This window comes from Pelophylax lessonae, assembly GCF_965119305.1.
Source record: "Pelophylax lessonae genome assembly, chromosome: 8".
Classification (NCBI taxonomy): domain Eukaryota; kingdom Metazoa; phylum Chordata; class Amphibia; order Anura; family Ranidae; genus Pelophylax; species Pelophylax lessonae.
The window spans coordinates 25152367-25173210 of NC_138775.1; the positions used below are offsets into that span (position 1 = coordinate 25152367).

A 20844-nucleotide genomic window follows, 5' to 3' on the forward strand; every position below is an offset into this window, starting at 1 on the left:
CAGGGGCAGTTTGCAGAAACTCGACCCCTCTCAGCTCCGCTGGTCCTCGGCACACCGGATCCTCTCTGCAGCTCAGCTCAGCTCAGCCCTCTGTCCCCTCAGGCAAGCCGCCTGGGACACCCGATTCCTCTTGACAGGAGGAGAGACAGCTGTACTCTCCCTCCTGGGACTCTGCTTCCCGCCAAAGACGCTGCGTCATGTGGTCCCCTCAAACTTATACCCCTCCCAGAATGCTGTGCAGCAGAATCTGCCTTTCTGGGGTAGATACAAGCCTGGGTGTGCCTTTGGCCGGGTTTCCTCCACTGCACCATGAGAGCCCTCATTGAGCACAGTGGGGAAACTTCCCAGTCTCAACAGCCACACCTGGGAACCATGACAGCCCAGCTGAAAATCATGGCCCTGCTGATAAGCAGACAATGTCCACTATACTTTACCTAGCACCTACTTTGGAGGGTGCTACAAGTACATCTGTCACTAGAAAGCCGTATTAAACCCAACAGCTAACATTTATTATAATGCAGCTTTAATATTTTTAGATGTGGTGGCTGCATTTGTATTTTTTTTTTTTAGATTTACTGGCTGGATCACCAGAATAAAGGAAAGAAAGTCTGTTGTTTTCCCAAACGGTCTATCTGTCCTGCAGATGTAGAATTAAAGGGATGAGACAAACCATTATAAAACTGATTATAAAGTATTAGCTGGGGTTCAGCTTCATTTTGTTAGTGTATCTAAATCTGCCAGTCTAACATTCCCTCCCCCCCCCCCCCCAGGCTGACAATGCTGCTGTCCAAAGATGCCCCCTGTGCTCCTTCATCCAGAGTGGAGCGCTCTAATACAGGAGTTGTGTTACTGACCAGATCACCAGGTGAAAACCGAGGGGGGGGGGGGGGGGGGACCTAAGAAAAGAAAACGAATGCGGCCACCACATCTAATGACTGGTAAGCTGAAATATATTTTGTTTTGGGTTTAATACCGCTTTAACCACTTTACCACCAGCCACTGTGCTGCTACTGCGGCACAGTGGCTCGTTATCGTCCAGCGACGTAGACCTACGTCGCTGGACTCCTCCCCTTGTAGGCGGCGCTCTCGCGCCGCCGGAGGCGCGCTCCCGCTGTTTTCATTCACAGCGGGAGTCGGGCCAGGGGAGGAGCGACGACGATCGCCGCCGCTCTTCCCCGATCGTCGGGGAATCTAGTTTGGAGATCCGCCCGCCTGTGTAAACAGAGCGGGCGGATCTCCTAAGTGACAGGGAGTGACAGATCGGAGTGTTCAGCATAGCAGAACATGCAATCTGTCCCTGACTCACTCAGTCACCTCCCCCCACACACGTTAGTAAGCACCAGGCATACATTAACCCCTCCCTCTCCAATAAAATTAACCCCTTCCCTGCCAGTGTCATTTTTACAGTAACAGTGCATATATATAGCACTGATTACTGTAGTAATGTCACTGGTACCCCGAAAAGTGTAAAAAATGTCAGTCAAGGGTCTGATCTGTCCGCCGCAATGTCGCAGTCCCGCAAAAAAAAAAATCGCAGATCGCCGCCATTACTCGTTAAAACAAAAACACCAAAAATGACAGAAATCTTTCCCTTAGTTAGTAAACTCAATAACTTTTGCGCAAACCAATCAAAATACGCTTATTGTGATTTTTTTTTACCAAACATAGGTAGCAGAAAACAAATTGGCCAAAAATTTTAAAAAAATTTGATTTTTACATCTTTTTTGGGAGGAATTTCATATAAAAAAATGTTAAAAATATTGTTATTTTTTCAAAATAAACGCTTTTTTTTTGTTTATAGCGCAAAAAGTATAAATCGCACAGGTGATCAAATGCCACCAAAAGAAAGCTCTGTTTGTGGGAAAAAAAGGACGTAAATTTGGTTTGGGTACAGCGTTGCACGACCGCGCAATTGTCAGTTAAAGTCGCACAGCGCCGAATTGCAAAAAGTGGCCTGGACGTAAGACAGCAAAATCCTCCGGTGATAAAATCAGGCAGGCTGTTGCACTATTCCATTGGCGGTAGAATTGGGATTCGGGAAATACAAAAGATTTAAATTTCTTCCAGTTCTGTTATTTCATTCTGTATTAGATGTCATGGCTCAGACTGGAAGAGGGAAGGGTCGCCCTGGGAGCCAAAATGGCTGAACAGCAATGGAGAGAGCTGTCCGAGTTTTGTTTTACTAATACAGGAGTTGTGTTACTGGCCAGATCACCAGGTGAGACCAGAGAGGAAAGAAGGCTAACAAAAGAAGACTAATGCAGCCACCACATCTAATGATTAGTAAGATGCAATAGATTACATTTTTGGTTTTGGGTTTAATATCGCCTTAATTTGATACGTATTAAAGTTGCAGAACTGCGTTCAGGCGATATCTGTTATTTACCGCTTGCCGACCGCCAATTGCATATATACTGCGGCAGGCTGTACAGGCACAGCGATTCGCAGGACGGTCCTGCAAGTAAGCATGCACCGGCTGTGGTGCGCGCCCGCCCCCACTAGGCAGCGGGGGTGCCGATCCACGGGACCAGCAGCACCTATTGCCGCCGGGCACCCACGATCGCTCCCCGCTGAGAGAGAAGGACGGTCAGCTGTTGTAAACTCAGCTGACCGTTCTTCTCCCTGGAATGATCACAGAGAGCATGTGATCCTTCTATATGGGATTTACAGGTCTCTGTGATCATTTCACAAGTCCCTCCCCCCAACAGTTAGAAAACACCCCCTAAGCTCATATTTAACCCTTTGATCACCCATAGGTTAACCTCTTCTCTGCCAATGTCATTAATATAGTAACAATGCATATTTTTAGCACTGATTACTGTAGTAATGTCACTGGTACCCCCAAAAGTGTCAAAAATGTCAGTTAGGGGGCCGATCTGTCCACCGCAATGTCGCAGTCTCCCTAAAAATTGCAGATCGCCGCCATTACTAGTAAACAAAAAATAAAAATGACAAATCTTTCCCATAGTTAGTAGACGCGATAACTTTTGCGCAAACCAATCAAAATACGCTTATTGGGATTTTTTTTTACCAAAAATATGTAGCAGAATACAAATTGGCCTAAAATGGTGAAACAAATTGAGTTAATTTTTTTTTTTTTTTTGGGAATGTTATATAGCAGAATGTCAAAAGTATTGTTTTTTTTTTTCGGAATTGTAACAATTTTCTGTTTATAGCGCAAAAAAAAAAAAAAAAAAAATCGCAGAGGTGATCAAATACCACCAAAAGAAAGCTCTATTTATGGGAAAAAAAGGACATTCATTTTATTAAGGTACAGCGTCCCACGACCGCGCAATTGTTCATTAAAATAAAGCAGTGCTGAATCGCAAAAAAATGGCCTGGTCATTAAGGGGGCAAATCCTTCCAGTCCAGAAGGGGTGATGGGTACCGTTTTACCCACAACTACTTAGTGTATCCAGGTGAATTACTGTATACCGTGTTTTTTATTTTTATTTGTTTATTTCAGGACAATTTGGCTTAGCCCCCGTTCACACTGGGGCGACCTGTGAGGCGACCTGGTCGCCTCACAGGTCGCCTCCCATAGGGAAGCTGCGGACCCGTTCTGATAGGAGCGACACAAGTCGCTCCGACTCAGAAAAAGGGTCCGGAGCTTCTTTGGGGCGACCAGGAGGCGACCGCCATAGACTTCAATGTTACGAAGTCCATGGCGGCCGCTCCGAGGTAGCGGCGCGCTGCTCGCACCGCGACCTCGGAGGTCCCGGTGCGAAGTAGCGTCGCCCCAGTGTGAATGGGGGCTTACAATTGGTGGTAAATAGTAACAGATATCTTCCATTTTTTTATTATTATTATTAAAGAAAAACTAGCACAAAATCTAAAAAAAAAATTTTCTTTTTAAAATGTATCTTTAAATTTCTTGCTATTACCATAACTGCTTGCGCTCGCCCCCTAGCTGCTTACGTGCGACTGACGTATACCTACGGCGGTTTGTGCAGGAGCGGCTGCCTGCCGCAGTATGTGGCAGGCGGTCATAAAAGTGGTTAATAATGAAAGCTCAGCATCACATGTGGGCATTACCTAAGGATGTCTGCATGCAAATACAGCCTGCCTAGGGACACTCGCTCCTCCAGACTGACAACCCACCCATCAAGGCAATTTGATATTTGCATAACTCCTCCCGAGAGCCAGCCCATTGCTTGCATCAGGACGAAGAGCTCTTTAGAGGAGTACTGAGACAGGGTGCTGGGATGTTTTCAGGAAGCTATGTACAGCACCCTGCTGGCCCCTCCCAGCAGCCATGATCTGCCTTATTCCATAGACAAGCACAGAGACCCAATGATGACATCACTGGGTCCAAAACAAAAGGTGTATAATAAAAAACAGAAAATGTTATAAAGATTTTATTAGAATGTTGATAAGTGTGGGAGGGAGGAGCTAAGGAAAATATAAGCATATCAAACCTCAGCTGTAATCCATACAGCTTGTTCACCCAGCCTACTAATTGTACGTTAAAGGAGCAGAAGTACACTGATATTTATTTTGTTAAAAATGGGGATTAATTGTAAAAATCGGTTAACATTGCCGAAAATAATGGCCGCCGTGGAGAAGGAGGAGGGCGCGGCGCAGCGCAGGGCAGGCTTTAAAAGTCCCGCCTCTGGCCGGCCGTCCGCCTCTCAATGACGTCCCTACTACTCTGTGCATTAGTGAATGGACATACCAGGCGGGAGGGAGCGGGGCGAGCGGCCGCTATAGATATTACTATGTGATCCATCCCTGTGCATCCCTGTAAGCCTGTCAACTATGTGTTTTTTTTTAACTAGTAATGGCGGCGATCTTTTGCGGGACTGCGACATTGCGGCGGACAGATCGGACCCCTAACTGACATTTTTGACACTTTTGGGGGTACCAATGACATTACTACAGTAATCAGTGCTATAATATAATATTTTTCACATTCTTTTATATGAAACTCTCAAAGAAAAAAAAGAAAGAAATTAAAAATCAAAATGTTTTAACATTTTAGGCCAATTTGTTTTCTGCTACATATTTTTGGTAGAAAAAAAAGCAAGCAATGAGCATATTTTGATTGGTTTGCGCAAAAGTTGTTGCATATACTAACTAAAAGGAAAGATTTCTGTCATTTTTATTGTTTTTTTTTTTTTTACTAGTAATGGTGGCGATCTGCGTTTTTTTTTTTGCGGGACTGCGACATTGCGGCGGACAGATCGGACCCCTAACTGACATTTTTGACACTTTTGGTACCCCCAATGACATTACTACAGTAATCAGTGCTAAAAATATGCACTGTTAATGACATTGGCAGGGAAGGGGTTAACAGTATTGGTGATCAAGGGGTTAAATGTGACCCTAAGGGTGTGATTTTAACTGTGGGGTGGGGCGTGGCTTAAGAAGTCATCACAGAGACAGGTGATCCTATATAGCAGGATCACATGACATCTGTGATCACTTTCCACTGTGAAACTGGAAATGTCTTTCAAGGGTTCCTCTGTGTTGGAAATAGTTGAGAAAGATTGGGTTAGCACTTCTGCCTGGCTGCACTGGGGTTATCGTTTCAAATCTCAATCACTGCACTACCTGCACAAAGTTTGCATGTTCTCCCTGAGCCGTCATGGGTTTCCTCCCACACTCCAAAGACATGCTGGTAGGATAATTAGATCCTGTCTATCTGGCCCTAGTATATGTATGTATGAATGAATGAATGAATGTGGGTTAGGGACCTTAGATTGGAAATTCCATGAGTGTAGGGACTGATGTGAATGTACAAATATATATATATATATACATACACTTTGCCATGACGCTCAAAATTGAGCTCAGGTGCGTCCTGTTTCCACTGATCATCCTTGAGATGTTTCTACAACTTGATTGGAGTCCTTCAAGACTTGAGGCTGTAATTGGTGCCAAAGGTGCTTCAACAAAGTATTGAGCAAAGGGTGTGATACTTATGTATATGGGATTTCTTCTTTTTTTATTAAATTTGCTAAGATTTCAAACAAACTTCTTTCACATTGTAATTATGGAGGATTGTTTGCAGAATTTTGAAGAAAATATTGAATTTCATCTATTTTGGAATAAGGCTGTAACATAACAAAATGTGGAAAAAGTGGAGTGCTGTGAATACTTTCTGGATGCGCTGTATCTGCAGTCAGCACCCCTCTTCATTTTTCATGAAAAGGTGAAGTTATCCTTTAAGGATTTCCCAGATCCTGATTCCCGGTCCAAGGCATTTCTCCTAGGAGGGCTAAAAGGGAACCCCTCACAATCAGTCACTCACCAAGAGGTAACCCTTGGTTCCTTAGCTATATATGGGATGTCAGTGACCCCTATGGGCTCTTGTACACGGGCAGCCATCTTCACTCTGCCAGGGCAGCCCGGGTGCAGCGGACAGTCTGTCATTAACATGAATGGCTGTGTATTGATGCTCTCCTGTATATGGCGGTGCTATTGTAAACTCATGTGGAACATTTTATAATGTTTGCACTTGTCTGTACACAGGACCCCCCATACTGCCCCCATTATTACACAGGACCCCCTCCCCCATTATTACACAGGACCCCCCTCCCCCATTATTACACAGGACCCCCCTCCCCCACACTGCCCCCATTATTACACAGGACCCCCCTCCCCCACACTGCCCCCATTATTACACAAACCCCCCCTCCCCCCACACTGCCCCCATTATTACACAGGACCCCCCCTCCCCCCACACTGCCCCCATTATTACACAGGACCCCCCTCCCCCATACTGCCCCCCATTATTACACAGGACCCCCCTCCCCTACACTACCCCCATTATTACACAGGACCCCCCTCCCCCACACTACCCCCATTATTACACAGGACCCCCCTCCCCCACACTGCCCCCATTATTACACAGGACCCCCCTCCCCCACACTGCCCCCATTATTACACAGGACCCCCCTCCCCCACACTGCCCCCATTATTACACAGGACCCCCCCTCCCCCACACTACCCCCATTATTACACAGGACCCCCCCTCCCCCACACTGCCCCCATTATTACACAGGACCCCCCTCCCCCACACTGCCCCCATTATTACACAGGACCCCCCTCCCCCACACTGCCCCCATTATTACACAGGACCCCCCCTCCCCCCACACTGCCCCTATTATTACACAGGACCCCCCTCCCCCACACTACCCCCATTATTACACAGGACCCCCCCTCCCCCACACTACCCCCATTATTACACAGGACCCCCCCTCCCCCACACTGCCCCCATTATTACACAGGACTCCCCTCCCCCACACTGTTCCCATTATTACACAGGACCCCCCTCCCCCCATTATTACACAGGACCCCCTCCCCCAGTGGTCTCACCTTGATGGTGTCCAGAGGATGTCCGGCGAACACCAGGCAGACCCCTCCGAACCCTCCAGCGAAGAAGTTCTTCAGCGGGCTGACGGCCTGCGGATTGTCAGACATGGTGAGGCGGAGAGGGGTCGGTGTGGCCGGGACTGACAGCCGAGATCTCTCCCCGGACAAGGTTTACCCGGCCGACCTTTGCCCTATTTACTACACTACCCCAAGCTGACCAATCACCACACAGGCTGACAAACAACACTCCACCAATCACCAGCGCCGCCATCCATTATTTCCGCCCCCATCTTCCGAGTGACAGTCATATCCACCTATCAACGTACTCATCTCCCCTAGACCCCGCCCATCTAGAGTAAGATCTTCGTGTTCTCATCACTAGAGTGTAAGTGACATTTATTCTCAATGTCCCGTACACAGGAGACATTTTTCTGTAGTCCCGCAGCAGTGAGTGAGCCCCAGCCATTCATAGGTAGCGGCTAGTTCACTGCCCAGTAGGAGGACCTTGGTGATGTCAGTAGACCATGTGACCGGTCACATGGTACAGAGAAGTACGGGAACTCCTCACACTCCATGTGGATGCTCTGAGGGACAGGTGTGTGCGCGGCCTTATTTCTGTCTAAACTTCTGAAATCTCTGCCAAGGAGTAGGACTGGCTGTATATATGGGGGGGGGGAGAATGTCTCTGGCTGTATATATGGGGGGGGGGAATGTCTCTGGCTGTATATATGGGGGGGGGGGGAATGTCTCTGGCTGTATATATGGGGGGGGGGAGAATGTCTCTGGCTGTATATATGGGGGGGGGGGAATGTCTCTGGCTGTATATATGGGGGGGGGGAGAATGTCTCTGGCTGTGTATATGGGGGGGGGGGAATGTCTCTGGCTGTATATATGGGGGGGGGGGGGAATGTCTCTGGCTGTGTATATGGGGGGGGGGGAGAATGTCTCTGGCTGTATATATGGGGGGGGGAGAGAATGTCTCTGGCTGTATATATGGGGGGGGGGGGGGATGTCTCTGGCTGTATATATGGGGGGGGGGGGAGAATGTCTCTGGCTGTGTATATGGGGGGGGGGGAGAATGTCTCTGGCTGTATATATGGGGGGGGGGGGAATGTCTCTGGCTGTGTATATGGGGGGGGGGGAGAATGTCTCTGGCTGTGTATATGGGGGGGGGGGGAATGTCTCTGGCTGTATATATGGGGGGGGGGGAATGTCTCTGGCTGTGTATATGGGGGGGGGGGGAGAATGTCTCTGGCTGTATATATGGGGGGGGGAGAGAATGTCTCTGGCTGTATATATGGGGGGGGGAATGTCTCTGGCTGTGTATATGGGGGGGGGGGGGAGAATGTCTCTGGCTGTATATATGGGGGGGGAATGTCTCTGGCTGTGTATATGGGGGGGGGGGAGAATGTCTCTGGCTGTATGGGGGGGGAGAGAATGTCTCTGGCTGTATATATGGGGGGGGGGGAGAATGTCTCTGGCTGTATATATGGGGGGGGGGAGAATGTCTCTGGCTGTATATATGGGGGGGGGGAGAATGTCTCTGGCTGTATATATGGGGGGGGGGGAGAATGTCTCTGGCTGTATATAAGGGGGGGGGGGAGAATGTCTCTGGCTGTATATATGGGGGGGGGGAGAGAATGTCTCTGGCTGTATATATGGGGGGGGGGAGAATGTCTCTGGCTGTATATATGGGGGGGGGGGAGAATGTCTCTGGCTGTATATATGGGGGGGGGGGGAGAATGTCTCTGGCTGTATATATGGGGGGGGGGGGAGAATGTCTCTGGCTGTATATATGGGGGGGGGGGGGAGAATGTCTCTGGCTGTATATATGGGGGGGGGGGGAATGTCTCTGGCTGTATATATGGGGGGGGGGGGAGAATGTCTCTGGCTGTGTATATGGGGGGGGGGGAGAATGTCTCTGGCTGTATATATGGGGGGGGGGGGAGAATGTCTCTGGCTGTGTATATGGGGGGGGGGGAGAATGTCTCTGGCTGTATATATGGGGGGGGGGGGGAATGTCTCTGGCTGTATATATGGGGGGGGGGAGAATGTCTCTGGCTGTGTATATGGGGGGGGGGGAATGTCTCTGGCTGTATATATGGGGGGGGGGGGAATGTCTCTGGCTGTGTATATGGGGGGGGGGGAGAATGTCTCTGGCTGTATATATGGGGGGGGGAGAGAATGTCTCTGGCTGTATATATGGGGGGGGGGGAATGTCTCTGGCTGTATATATGGGGGGGGGGGAATGTCTCTGGCTGTATATATGGGGGGGGGGGAGAATGTCTCTGGCTGTGTATATGGGGGGGGGGGAGAATGTCTCTGGCTGTATATATGGGGGGGGGGGGAATGTCTCTGGCTGTATATATGGGGGGGGGGAGAATGTCTCTGGCTGTGTATATGGGGGGGGGGGAATGTCTCTGGCTGTATATATGGGGGGGGGGGGGAATGTCTCTGGCTGTGTATATGGGGGGGGGGGAGAATGTCTCTGGCTGTATATATGGGGGGGGGAGAGAATGTCTCTGGCTGTATATATGGGGGGGGGAATGTCTCTGGCTGTGTATATGGGGGGGGGGGAGAATGTCTCTGGCTGTATATATGGGGGGGGAATGTCTCTGGCTGTGTATATGGGGGGGGGGGAGAATGTCTCTGGCTGTATGGGGGGGAGAGAATGTCTCTGGCTGTATATATGGGGGGGGGGGGAGAATGTCTCTGGCTGTATATATGGGGGGGGGGGAGAATGTCTCTGGCTGTATATATGGGGGGGGGGAGAATGTCTCTGGCTGTATATATGGGGGGGGGGAGAATGTCTCTGGCTGTATATAAGGGGGGGGGGAGAATGTCTCTGGCTGTATATAAGGGGGGGGGGGAGAATGTCTCTGGCTGTATATATGGGGGGGGGGGAGAGAATGTCTCTGGCTGTATATATGGGGGGGGGGAGAATGTCTCTGGCTGTATATATGGGGGGGGGGGAGAATGTCTCTGGCTGTATATATGGGGGGGGGGGGAGAATGTCTCTGGCTGTATATATGGGGGGGGGGAGAATGTCTCTGGCTGTATATATGGGGGGGGGGGGGGAGAATGTCTCTGGCTGTATATATGGGGGGGGGGGGAGAATGTCTCTGGCTGTATATATGGGGGGGGGGGAGAATGTCTCTGGCTGTATATATGGGGGGGAGAATGTCTCTGGCTGTATATATGGGGGGGAGAATGTCTCTGGCTGTATATATGGGGGGGGGGGGGGGATGTCTTTGGCTGTATATATGGGGGGGGGGGAGAATGTCTCTGGCTGTATATGGGGGGGGGTGTCTGCAGGGGCGGATTGAGAAGCCCCACCCATGTTCCACTTTCAGCCCCGCCCCCAGTCACACCCACGTCCCACCTCCCAGAAGAAGGGGAGGAGAGTGGACGTGTGTCTGCTCTTCTCCCTCCCCTCTATCTGGCGGCACCTGCTATGCCAGGCCCAGACGCTGGAGATGGGCAGGCTGTGCTCAGGATACATAGTTGAGGGGAGGGGGCACTATAATGGGGTGCAGTGTTGCCAACCCCCCTGAGTGAAATTTACTGAGAGGGGGTCCAAAATTTACAAGACAAATTTACTATCAGATCCACATTTTTTACAGCCAATTCAAAAAATTACATAAAATGACTAATTTCAGTGCAGAACAGTGCAAATATCAATATTTAAGCTATATATTGTTTGCACGTTACTAGTGTGATTAGCAATGTGTTTTAGGTATAACAAAAGGCCAAAAACCTATTTCTCCATTTATGTGAAGGTCGGGGTAATAAAACCCAACACAGGGTTTTCCTTCACAGTGTAAGTGAGGACCCTGACATAAAAGAGAACATTGTGGACCCTGATGTAAAGGAGAACTCTAAGGACTCTGATGTAAGAGGCTTTGCTGAGGACTCTGGTGTAAAGGAAAACTCTGATGTAAAAGTCTCTGGTCACCACAGCCCCCTTTACACAAGAGTCCATAGAGCTCCCCCTTACATTGCTGAGATGGTCAGAGACTACGGACATGGCACAAGAGATGGTCAGAGACTACGGACATGGCACAAGAGATGGTCAGAGACTACGGACATGGCACAAGAGATGGTCAGAGACTACGGACATGGCACAAGAGATGGTCAGAGACTACGGACATGGCACAAGAGATGGTCAGAGACTACGGACATGGCACAAGGGATGGTCAGAGACTACGGACATGGCACAAGGGATGGTCAGAGACTACAGACATGGCACAAGGGATGGTCAGAGACTACGGACATGGCACAAGGGATGGTCAGAGACTACGGACATGGCACAAGAGATGGTCAGAGACTGCATACATGGCACAAGAGATGGTCAGAGACTGCATACATGGCACAAGGGGGGGCGGTCAGACCGTGGGCATGGCACAAGGGGCGGTCAGAGACTGAGGGCCTGGCACAGTGGGTAGTCAGAAACTGCGGGCATTGCCCAAGGGGCGGTCACAGGCTGCGGGCATTGCCCAAGGGGCGGTCACAGGCTGCGGGCATTGCCCAAGGGGCGGTCACAGGCTGCGGGCACGGCCCAAGGGGCGGTCAGACTGCGGGCACGGCCCAAGGGGCGGTCAGACTGCGGGCACGGCCCAAGGGGCGGTCTCAGGCTGTGTGCATGGCACAAGGGGCGGTCAAACTTCAGGCATGGCACAAGGGGCTGTCAGACTAAGGGCATGGCACAAGGAACAGCTGGTACAATAATATTCACAGCCAGATTCTGACAGCATAAAGATAAGTTTGTATGCCCTACCTTCCAGAGATGGTATGGAGAAATCTTCATCTGTGGTGGTACCAGTGCCACTGTGCCCCTCCCCCTTGTCTCACTCGGCTTCTCCCCCTGGTGTCACTTGGTTCCAGGCTCATCCCCAGAACCCTCCCGCTTATCTAGAGCGGCTCCAGGCTCTTCCCTGTGCTTCCCCCCTCATCTCGCATGCCCTCCAGTTCAGCGGCCATGGTCTGTGTACTGCTGAACTGGAGGCATTCCTGTCTCTCTGCCACCGCCCAGATGGGAGGAGGACATTTTTTCAGATTCTAGTGATCCATTCTTTGACGGCTGAAGAGAGGGGGCGGAGTCTTCTAGCCTAGGCTGTCTCTCTGCCCTGAATCTGGTGCAAGAGTGAAGTAGGCAGCGCCGGGCCCCTCCCCTCCTCCTACCCACGTAGCCCCGATAGCCCAATGTTGTCTCAGAGACAACATTGGGTGAATTAATTCTGTACTGAGCGGCGGGCCCCCCTCCCGGCTGGGCCCCTTCGGACCACGTCCAAAGTGCCTGACCGCTCAGTCCACCCCTAGGTGTTTGTATAGGAGGGGTGTCTCTGACTGTATATACAGCCTTCACCTGTATCCTCTGTCTCCTCAGTTTCTGAGGTTAATCTGGCAGCCGCGGACGCAAGACTCTCTACTGGGTCTGCGTCTACGTACCCCGAGTGCTCTGATAGTGAGAGTGATTCCACTTTAGCCGCGCATGAAAAGGCGCAGGTGGATGCACGGACTGTATCAGTGCGGGGAAACTTTAAAACTGGGGGACGCAGCTGTGTCGGAGGCGCCGATACATTTCGGTACCCGCAGTTCCTCAAAGACGACAAAGGTCTTCTCCTTTCCTGCCTATTTTGACAAAATTATTGCAAGTCAGTGGGGTTTCCATAAAACCAAGCCTTCCGCTACAAGGTATCCCCTTGGAGAGTCCCTGTTTAAAAAAAAGCTGACAGTCCCACCTGTGTTGGACTCTCAGGTTTCCAGGTTAAATAAATCCACCCTTCTTCCAGTGGATGACTCTCCGGCCTTTAACCACTTTACCACCGGAGGATTTTGCTGTCTTATGTCAGGGCCATTTTTTGCGATTCGGCACTGTGCGACTTTAATGGACAATTGCGCGGTCATGCGACGCCGTACCCAAACACAATTTACATCCTTTTTTTCCCACAAACAGAGCTTTCTTTTGGTGGTATTTGATCACCTATGCGATTTTTTTTTTTTTTTTTTTTTTTTTTTTTTTGCACCAGGATCTGGAAGGGGAACAGATCCCTCCTAACCTTGTGGAGCTGGCGGACCAGTTGGTCCAGGGGGTTATAGTTTATCTGTGATGCCTCTCTGGATGCGGCTCCCATAGTCTCCCAGGGTGTCCGTGACAGCCGTGATCCTTTGGCCCATGATATGGGTGATATACTGGTCTGCAGACCAGGCTTCCAAGAAAGTCCTGTCTGATCTCCCCTTTGTAGGAGAACGCATGTTCTGGTCTTCCATGGATAAAATCATCTAGGGTCTTATGGGGGGGAAAGAGTACTCTTCTCCCGCAGACTACCAGGAGCAAAGAAATTGATATGGACTGCGAGCAATCTATGGTGTTGATTAGAAATGCTGCTAGCACTGTTCACTCCCTTGCCGTGGGTGCAATAGAAGGGTCCTTTCACACGGTCCGTTCAGTTTTTTCATCCGCTCAGTGACATTTTTTAAGCGGACACGGGTGCACTTTTGGAGGGTCTGTTCATCATCCCATCCGCTTGCAGATCATAAACGGACATAATGTATGTCTATGGGATTGTGGATGTCAGCGGATGACACCGCTGACATTCGTTTTTGCGTCCGTTCCGTTTTTTATACGGAAAAAAAATTGGGTTCTCTTCCATCTCAAAAAACGGAACTGAACGGAAAGGATGCAAATCGAATGTCAGCGGATGGACATCCGCAATCCCATTGACATGCATTATGTCTGTTTTAGCTCCAAAAAACAATAGGGTGTGACCACCCTCCTCCTGCGCTTGGTATCCAAACCCCTTGACCACACTCCTCACGGGACTCACAACTGGCTTCTCAAATGGCTTAGGTCTTGCTGCCCATATCGGACTGGGGTAGTCCACCGGTACTAGAATCAGAGAAAACAAAAAAGGGCGCACCGACCTAGCGCATTATCCTCAGTAGAAGGCTTTATTTAGTAACATTAAAAAATGGCTACTCACAGACTTAGATGAAAGTAAATCATATTAAGCTAGATTGCTCAAATGTCCGGGTGTAGTCCATACAATCATTCATAATCGATGAGATGACGGCTGACGCCGTCAAACTTACTCCATATTTTTTTGTTCGGGCTCACCAGGCTGCTCCAGTCCAGCTACCCTACTTAAAGATGGCAGGCATAACTCGGTGTGCCTTAGCCCTGCCCCTTACCCACCATGTGAGTCTGACAGCAAAACAAAAGACAGCCCTTGGCCCACCCCCCTGGAGTGGCTCTGAGGAAGAGGCTAGGCCTTGAAACGCGTCAGCCGTCATCTCATCGATTATGAATGATTGTATGGACTACACCCGGACATTTGAGCAATCTAGCTTGATATGATTTACTTTCATCTACGTCTGTGAGTAGCCATTTTTTAATGTTACTAAATAAAGCCATCTACTGAGGATAATGCGCTAGGTCGGTGCGCCCTTTTTTGTTTTCTTTGATTATGTCCGTTTTTCATCCGCAAACAGATGGGAGGAAAAACGGACATACGGACCGCCCGTGTGAAAGGACCCTAAGTGTAAAAAAAAAAAAATGTAAATTGTGCTGCGCGGATCTGTGTATTCTATATAGATTTCATGCGTTGTGTGTTAAAAATCACTGTTTGTGTGTGGTGAGACTCTTAATATTATTATTAGCTGTATGTTGATTATTAACCACTTTAGCCCCGGAGGATTTGGCTGCTCAAAGACCAGGCTCTATTTTGCGATTCGGCCCTGCGTGAATTTAACGGACAATTGCGCGGTCATGTGACGCTGTACCTAAATGAAATTGACGTCTTTTTTTTTTTTTCTTTCTTACAAACAGAGCTTTCTTTTGGTGGTATTTGATCACCTGTGCGATTTTCAGGTCTATGTCGCTTTTGCCTGTAGGCGGCAGAGTGTCGCAGTTAATCTACATTAGGCGGTTGGCAAGTGGTTAATCGTGTTGTAAGGAAGTATGTGACAACCGTGCAAAGGAAATTGTACAATTACACAAAAAACAAATATAAATATCCAATTCCTTACAAATTATATGCAGATGTAGATATCCCAAAAGTGATGTGTATATAACTGCCGTACAAAAAATAGTTCAATGGTGTCACAATAAATATTTATCCAATCCCATATGCGATTTTTTTTTTTTTTTTTTTCTCCCCCCTGAGTGCGATAGTGTCACAATAAATTATTGTCCAATCCCATATGCGTCTTCAAAAATAAGGTGCTCCTATATATGGAAGTGTCCCAATCACCGGTGCCCAGGGATATCCTGGTAGCGTACAGGTTCGATATCACCTCAATATATTGTGCCCCCCCCTCAGGTGGGTGCCTCACCTTAATGCCTGCCAATTGAGCTCAGTAAATTGAAAGTTTGTGTGTGATCCAAACACTTTGAATCCTGGCTTGCTTCTCCTGTGGTGGTGCCGCAGTCTTCATAACCCTCCAGGATGGCGCATGTAGGTGGAAGAAAAGGTATCCACTCCGCTTTGATGCACCAATGGTATCCTTGGAACAGCGATGCGGTACTGGCGCTGGGTACCTGGCGCCGACATCTTTAGAGGGTCAGTGTGGAGGAAAGGGGGCGGGCCCAGGGCTGTCTTTTGTTTTGCCGTCAGACGCACATGGTGGGTGAGGGGTGGGGCTAAGGCACACCGAGTTATGGCTGCCATCTTTAAGTAGGGTAGCTGGACTGGTGAGCCCGAACAAAAAAAGAATATGGAGTAAGTTTGACCCACCAAGTAGACCGCTATAGGTGGTGGGCGGATAATTATTTCAGCAGCATTTACACTGGGAGGCCTGTGCAGGAATATATAGGGGTGGGGAGAGAATAGACCGCAGAGATTAATTTATTTCCCACATGACAAGTTTGTAATTAAGAGACCTTCACAATGTGTGTATGGGAATAGATTATAATAAAGCAACAACTGTACATGTTTCATAATGTTAAATTTATTCATGTTCGCTTTTAATACAATGTGAAATTAAAACCTGTTTAAGTGCTTTTGCTGTTTTCTTCTCCTGTAAGAAACCGTGTCTATCTCACTTACCCACAACCAAGCGGTAACATTCTAGTCACATGGGTAGATTCATCGAATAGATTAGGTCCACATACTAGCAGGTGTGGTTAGTGAAATAAGATCACAGGCATAAGATGTTGCCTGCTGAGACTTGTGTAGTGCACTGCTTCCTAACAAAGTCATCAAGGACCACCAAACAGTCCAGGATTTAGGGCAGGGGTGGGGAACCTTTTTTCTGCCAAGGGCCATTTGGGTATTTATAAAATCATTCGGGGCCGTACAAAATTATCAACTTAAAATTATTTGGTCAAACATTTAATTAACTCACCCCTAATGTGATGGCTGCAACTGCTTCTCTTTGGTGAGGTGTGTGATGTTAGCTGGTATTGATGATGTTGCTACTGGCAACTGTTTTTTTCAGGTTTGCCCCCATCAATGCAGAGTGATGAGTGATTAGTGCCCCCATCAATGCAGAGTGATTAGTGCCCACCATCAATGCAGAGTGATTAGTGCCCACCATCAATGCAGAGTGATTAGTGCCCACCATCAATGCGGAGTGATTAGTGCCCACCATCAATGCGGAGTGGTTAGTTCCCCCCCAACAATGCGGAGTGGTTAGTTCCCCCCCAACAATGCGGAGTGGTTAGTTCCCCCCCAACAATGCGGAGTGGTTAGTTCCCCCCCCATCAATGCAAAGTGATTGGTGCCCCCCATCAATGCCGAGTGATTGGTGCCCCCCATCAATGCCGAGTGATTGGTGCCCCCCATCAATGCAGAGCGCATGGGGATAAGAGTGCCTCCTGATTACACACAGAATGGGTTCTTCTACTTACCCGGCGCGGGCGCTGTCATACGAAGTCACGCCTCCTGGACCGACTCCCACTGTGCTGTCTATCATAGGTAGGAGGCGTGACTTCGTATGACAGCGGTTGCGCAGGGTAAGCAGAGGAACCTGCTCTGTGTGTAATCAGGAGGCGCACCCCCTTCCCCTCTGCTGGCAGCCCACTGGCAGGGCCGGATCAGATGGCTTCGCGGGCCGCAGGTTCCCCACCCCTGATTTAGGGATTACCCAGTTGTGTCTAAGTTTGTTTTTTGTTTTTTATATTTTTTTTTAAATCCTTTGGCACAACTGGGTAATCCTCTAAATCAGGGGTGTCAAACTCAATTTCATTGCGGGCCGCATCAGCATTATGGTTGCCCTCAAAGGGCCGGTTATATCTGTAAGATTAGATGTCCAGAGCACCCCACGCCCCCCTTACACCCTTACATGAGATGTCAAGAGCCCCCCTCCATCATAAGTCAAGAGTCACCCACCCTTTCTTACATCACATTGCAGCCCCTTACATGGTTCTACTGCCAGGAAGAAGATGCGGGTGGATCTGGGAAGAAGAAAGTGCAAGGTCTGGAGGGGGACCAGAGGAGGGCTGGAGTCTGCTTACAGAGTCTGCTGAATGCTGAGACCAGGGGAGGCAGAGACAAGATGGTGTTGTGGCTGCACAGAGAGGTGCAGGATCTGTAGGAGGAGCTCTGCCCACCTCTCTGACTGCTGAGAAGGGGTGGAGGGCAAAGACAGGCCTTTCTGCATTAGCATAGAGAAGCACAGGATCTGGAAAAGGAGTTCTGTTCTCTGCTGTCGACTACTGAGACAAGGTGGGGGCAGAAACAAGGGGGGTGCCACAGCTGCAGGAGAGGTGCGAGGGCCATATGAAATGGCCTGGGGGTCCGCATTCGGCCCGCGGGCCTTGTGTTTGACACCTGTGCCCTAAATGCTGGACTGTTTGGTTGTTCTTGAGGACAGTTAGATCTAAGAGTCTAGGACAGATCTAAAAAAATTGGAGTCCTTTAGAGGCCACATTAATACCCAGGAGCTAAACAACAATCCAGATGTATATTTTGAAACCACATGAGACAAAAAAACAAGATCAATGTTTCTGTTATTTTTTTTCTTACTTTAACCACTTCAATACCGGTCACTTTCACCCCCTTCCTGCCCAGAGCAATTTTTAGCTTTCAGCGCTCACATTTTGAATGACAATTATTCGTCATGCAACACTGTATTTAATCAAAATTTTTATCATTTATTTTTCACACAAATAGAGCTTTCTTTTGGTAGTATTAAATCAGCACTGGGGTTTTTTTTTTTTTTCCGATAGAAATGGAAAAAATAGCAAAAATTGTGGGGAAAAAAAACTTTTTTTAGTTTCCATTATAAAATTTTGCAAATTAAGTAATTTTATTATTATAATTAGTAAGATGTCTGCATGGGTTTTCTATCAGATTACTGCTACCCATCAGATCATGAAGTGTTTGAAACAAATAGCGCTGTGGAACGCATGTTTGAACTTCTAGCGCATGCGCAGTACGTTTTTTGGTTAAAACATCCCTTCCGTTACACGATCTGATGCGTAGGGATAATCTGGTAGAACACCGGCTGCCCAGAGTTAAGCCTCGTATACACACGTCGAAAATCGGCAGGGAATTTTCGTCCGACGACCGATCTGCCGATTTTCGGCTTGTTAATATGATGCTTCCAACAACCGACTCCGACTTTTCGGCCGAAAAAAAATCTGGTGTGCAGGCTAAAAAATATTTGTCCGCCGTCAAAACACAGCCGATTTTCGTGCAGTCAGTACAGATTTCGACAGGGAAAAATCTTATGAGCAAGACTGGGCATGCTCAGAGAAGAAAGAACACAAAGAAAGCAAACCAACACAGGACATCACTTCTGAAGTAGAATTTTGTCGGGCGAGAAAATTCGTGTGCAGTCTTTTAATTTTTTTTTTTTCCAGAGTGAACCTCCTCTTAAGATAAATTTCAATATTTGAAAGGGTTTGCTATCCCAACCCATTCATGTGGCTAGATCAAGTTTTGTTTCTCTATGGGCTCCCTGACCAAAGCCAACATTTGCTGGATTTCTGCCAACTCCAACCAGTATGTAGGCAGGGGCAGGCTGCAGTACACTCTCCAATCTGATGATGGAACTGCAGTATTTTATTTATTTATTTCAGGTACTTGTATAGCGCTGTCAATTTACGCAGAGCTTTACATATACATTACACATTCACATCAGTCCCTGCCCTCAAGGAGCGTACAATCTAAGGTCCCTAACTCACATTCATTCATGCATACATAGTAGGGCCAATTTTATACAGGATCCAATTTACCTACCAGCATGTCAGTAGATCTTTAAGTTGGCGGGAGTCCTGTGGGGAGGAAATGTCTTCTATCTTGGGCTCTGGGTGGCCATCTTAGGGAGGATGGTGATCTTATTGGATACTGAAGTCCCCCAAGATTGGAGTGGCCATCTTGACAAAGGTCCCTATAAGTTTAGAGGCCAACCATTTACCCCACCCACCCTGAGGCAGTAAGGTAGAGAGAGAGCTCCGCTGATTAGGAAAAGCACAGGTGCAGAGTTAGGGAGAGGTGCCAGAGGAGCAGAGACTTGTAGGTTTCCTTTTCAGGGTGCCTCCATTGCGCCGGTTTTGAACACACTGCCTCTGACCATCATGTACCACAAAGGCCTAGACCCCTCCAATGAAGCACTCCTCTGGTACTGTGAATTTATAAATTACATTTGTAACACCACTGAGTAAAGTCTGCTTCCTTATCAGTATTCTTTAGATAAAGAAACTGTATACTTCACAGCTTATGTGGTGCCAAAACTATATTGGACTGTTGTACATCAATGATTGTCTATTGAGTTTTATTGACCTCTACAATATAAAACCCCCTGTTCTTTTCTTCCTCAGGTTCGAATGGCCTTGATTGACACAAAGTATTTGATGAAAAACGTTATGAACAACATCCACATTAAAAACAACAAAGAATGTAATTGTCACCAGTGTTCTGAAGACAAAGGATGAACTAAATGCAAATGGATCTTCCAGGTCAGACTTCATGTAACCATTAACAAGGCCACGTCTGCCCAGTGCAATAATACTCGCTGTTGGCGGCTGGAGCTCTAGTAACCCTACCAATGCCATGGAGGCCTACGACTGTAGAGTCGACCGCCGGGTGTAAATTACCCATGATTTGGAAAGTCCCGGGGCCTGCCATTGAACGGAATATCTAAATGGTTATGTTTTCCCAGTTGGAGGGTTTAACGGGATAGATAACTTCAATAGCGTACAACGGTTTGACCCACTCAAGAAGATCTGGCAACAAGTGGGTCCAATGAATGATAAACGCAGCTTTGTTAGCACAACAGTCCTAAAAACTGGATCTACGCCATGGGTGGGTTTGATAGCCACATTCTCCTGAAATCTGCAGAATGTTTTGACCCAGAGACCAATCAATGGGATCTTATAGTGCAAATAAATTGTATAAGAAGTGATACAAAAGCCACCACCCTCAATGGCAAGGTAAGATCTAGTCACCCACTTAAAAGGAGAGAAGAATCCGCGCTTAGGATGAAGGTCTTACTCAAGAATTTATGGAAATGGGCTGCAGCCTACCTCTTAACTGTTCACAAAAGTTTTCACTAATGATATATTGTACAAAAAGGAAATAG

General features: G+C 48.2%; 1 protein-coding gene across 1 annotated transcript in view; it reads left to right on the plus strand.

The window, feature by feature from the left end:
* Positions 1 to 20594, plus strand: part of LOC309562133 (kelch-like protein 10) — a gene marked incomplete at its 3' end in the record, with an annotated part of 516189 nt that extends 495595 nt beyond the window's left edge. The window contains exons 2-3 of the mRNA XM_082266261.1: positions 20084 to 20162; positions 20425 to 20594. Coding sequence (XP_082122387.1) covers positions 20084 to 20162; positions 20425 to 20594 — 249 coding nt within the window. The remainder of the gene's footprint in view (positions 1 to 20083; positions 20163 to 20424) is intronic.
* Positions 20595 to 20844: the final 250 nt, after the last annotated feature.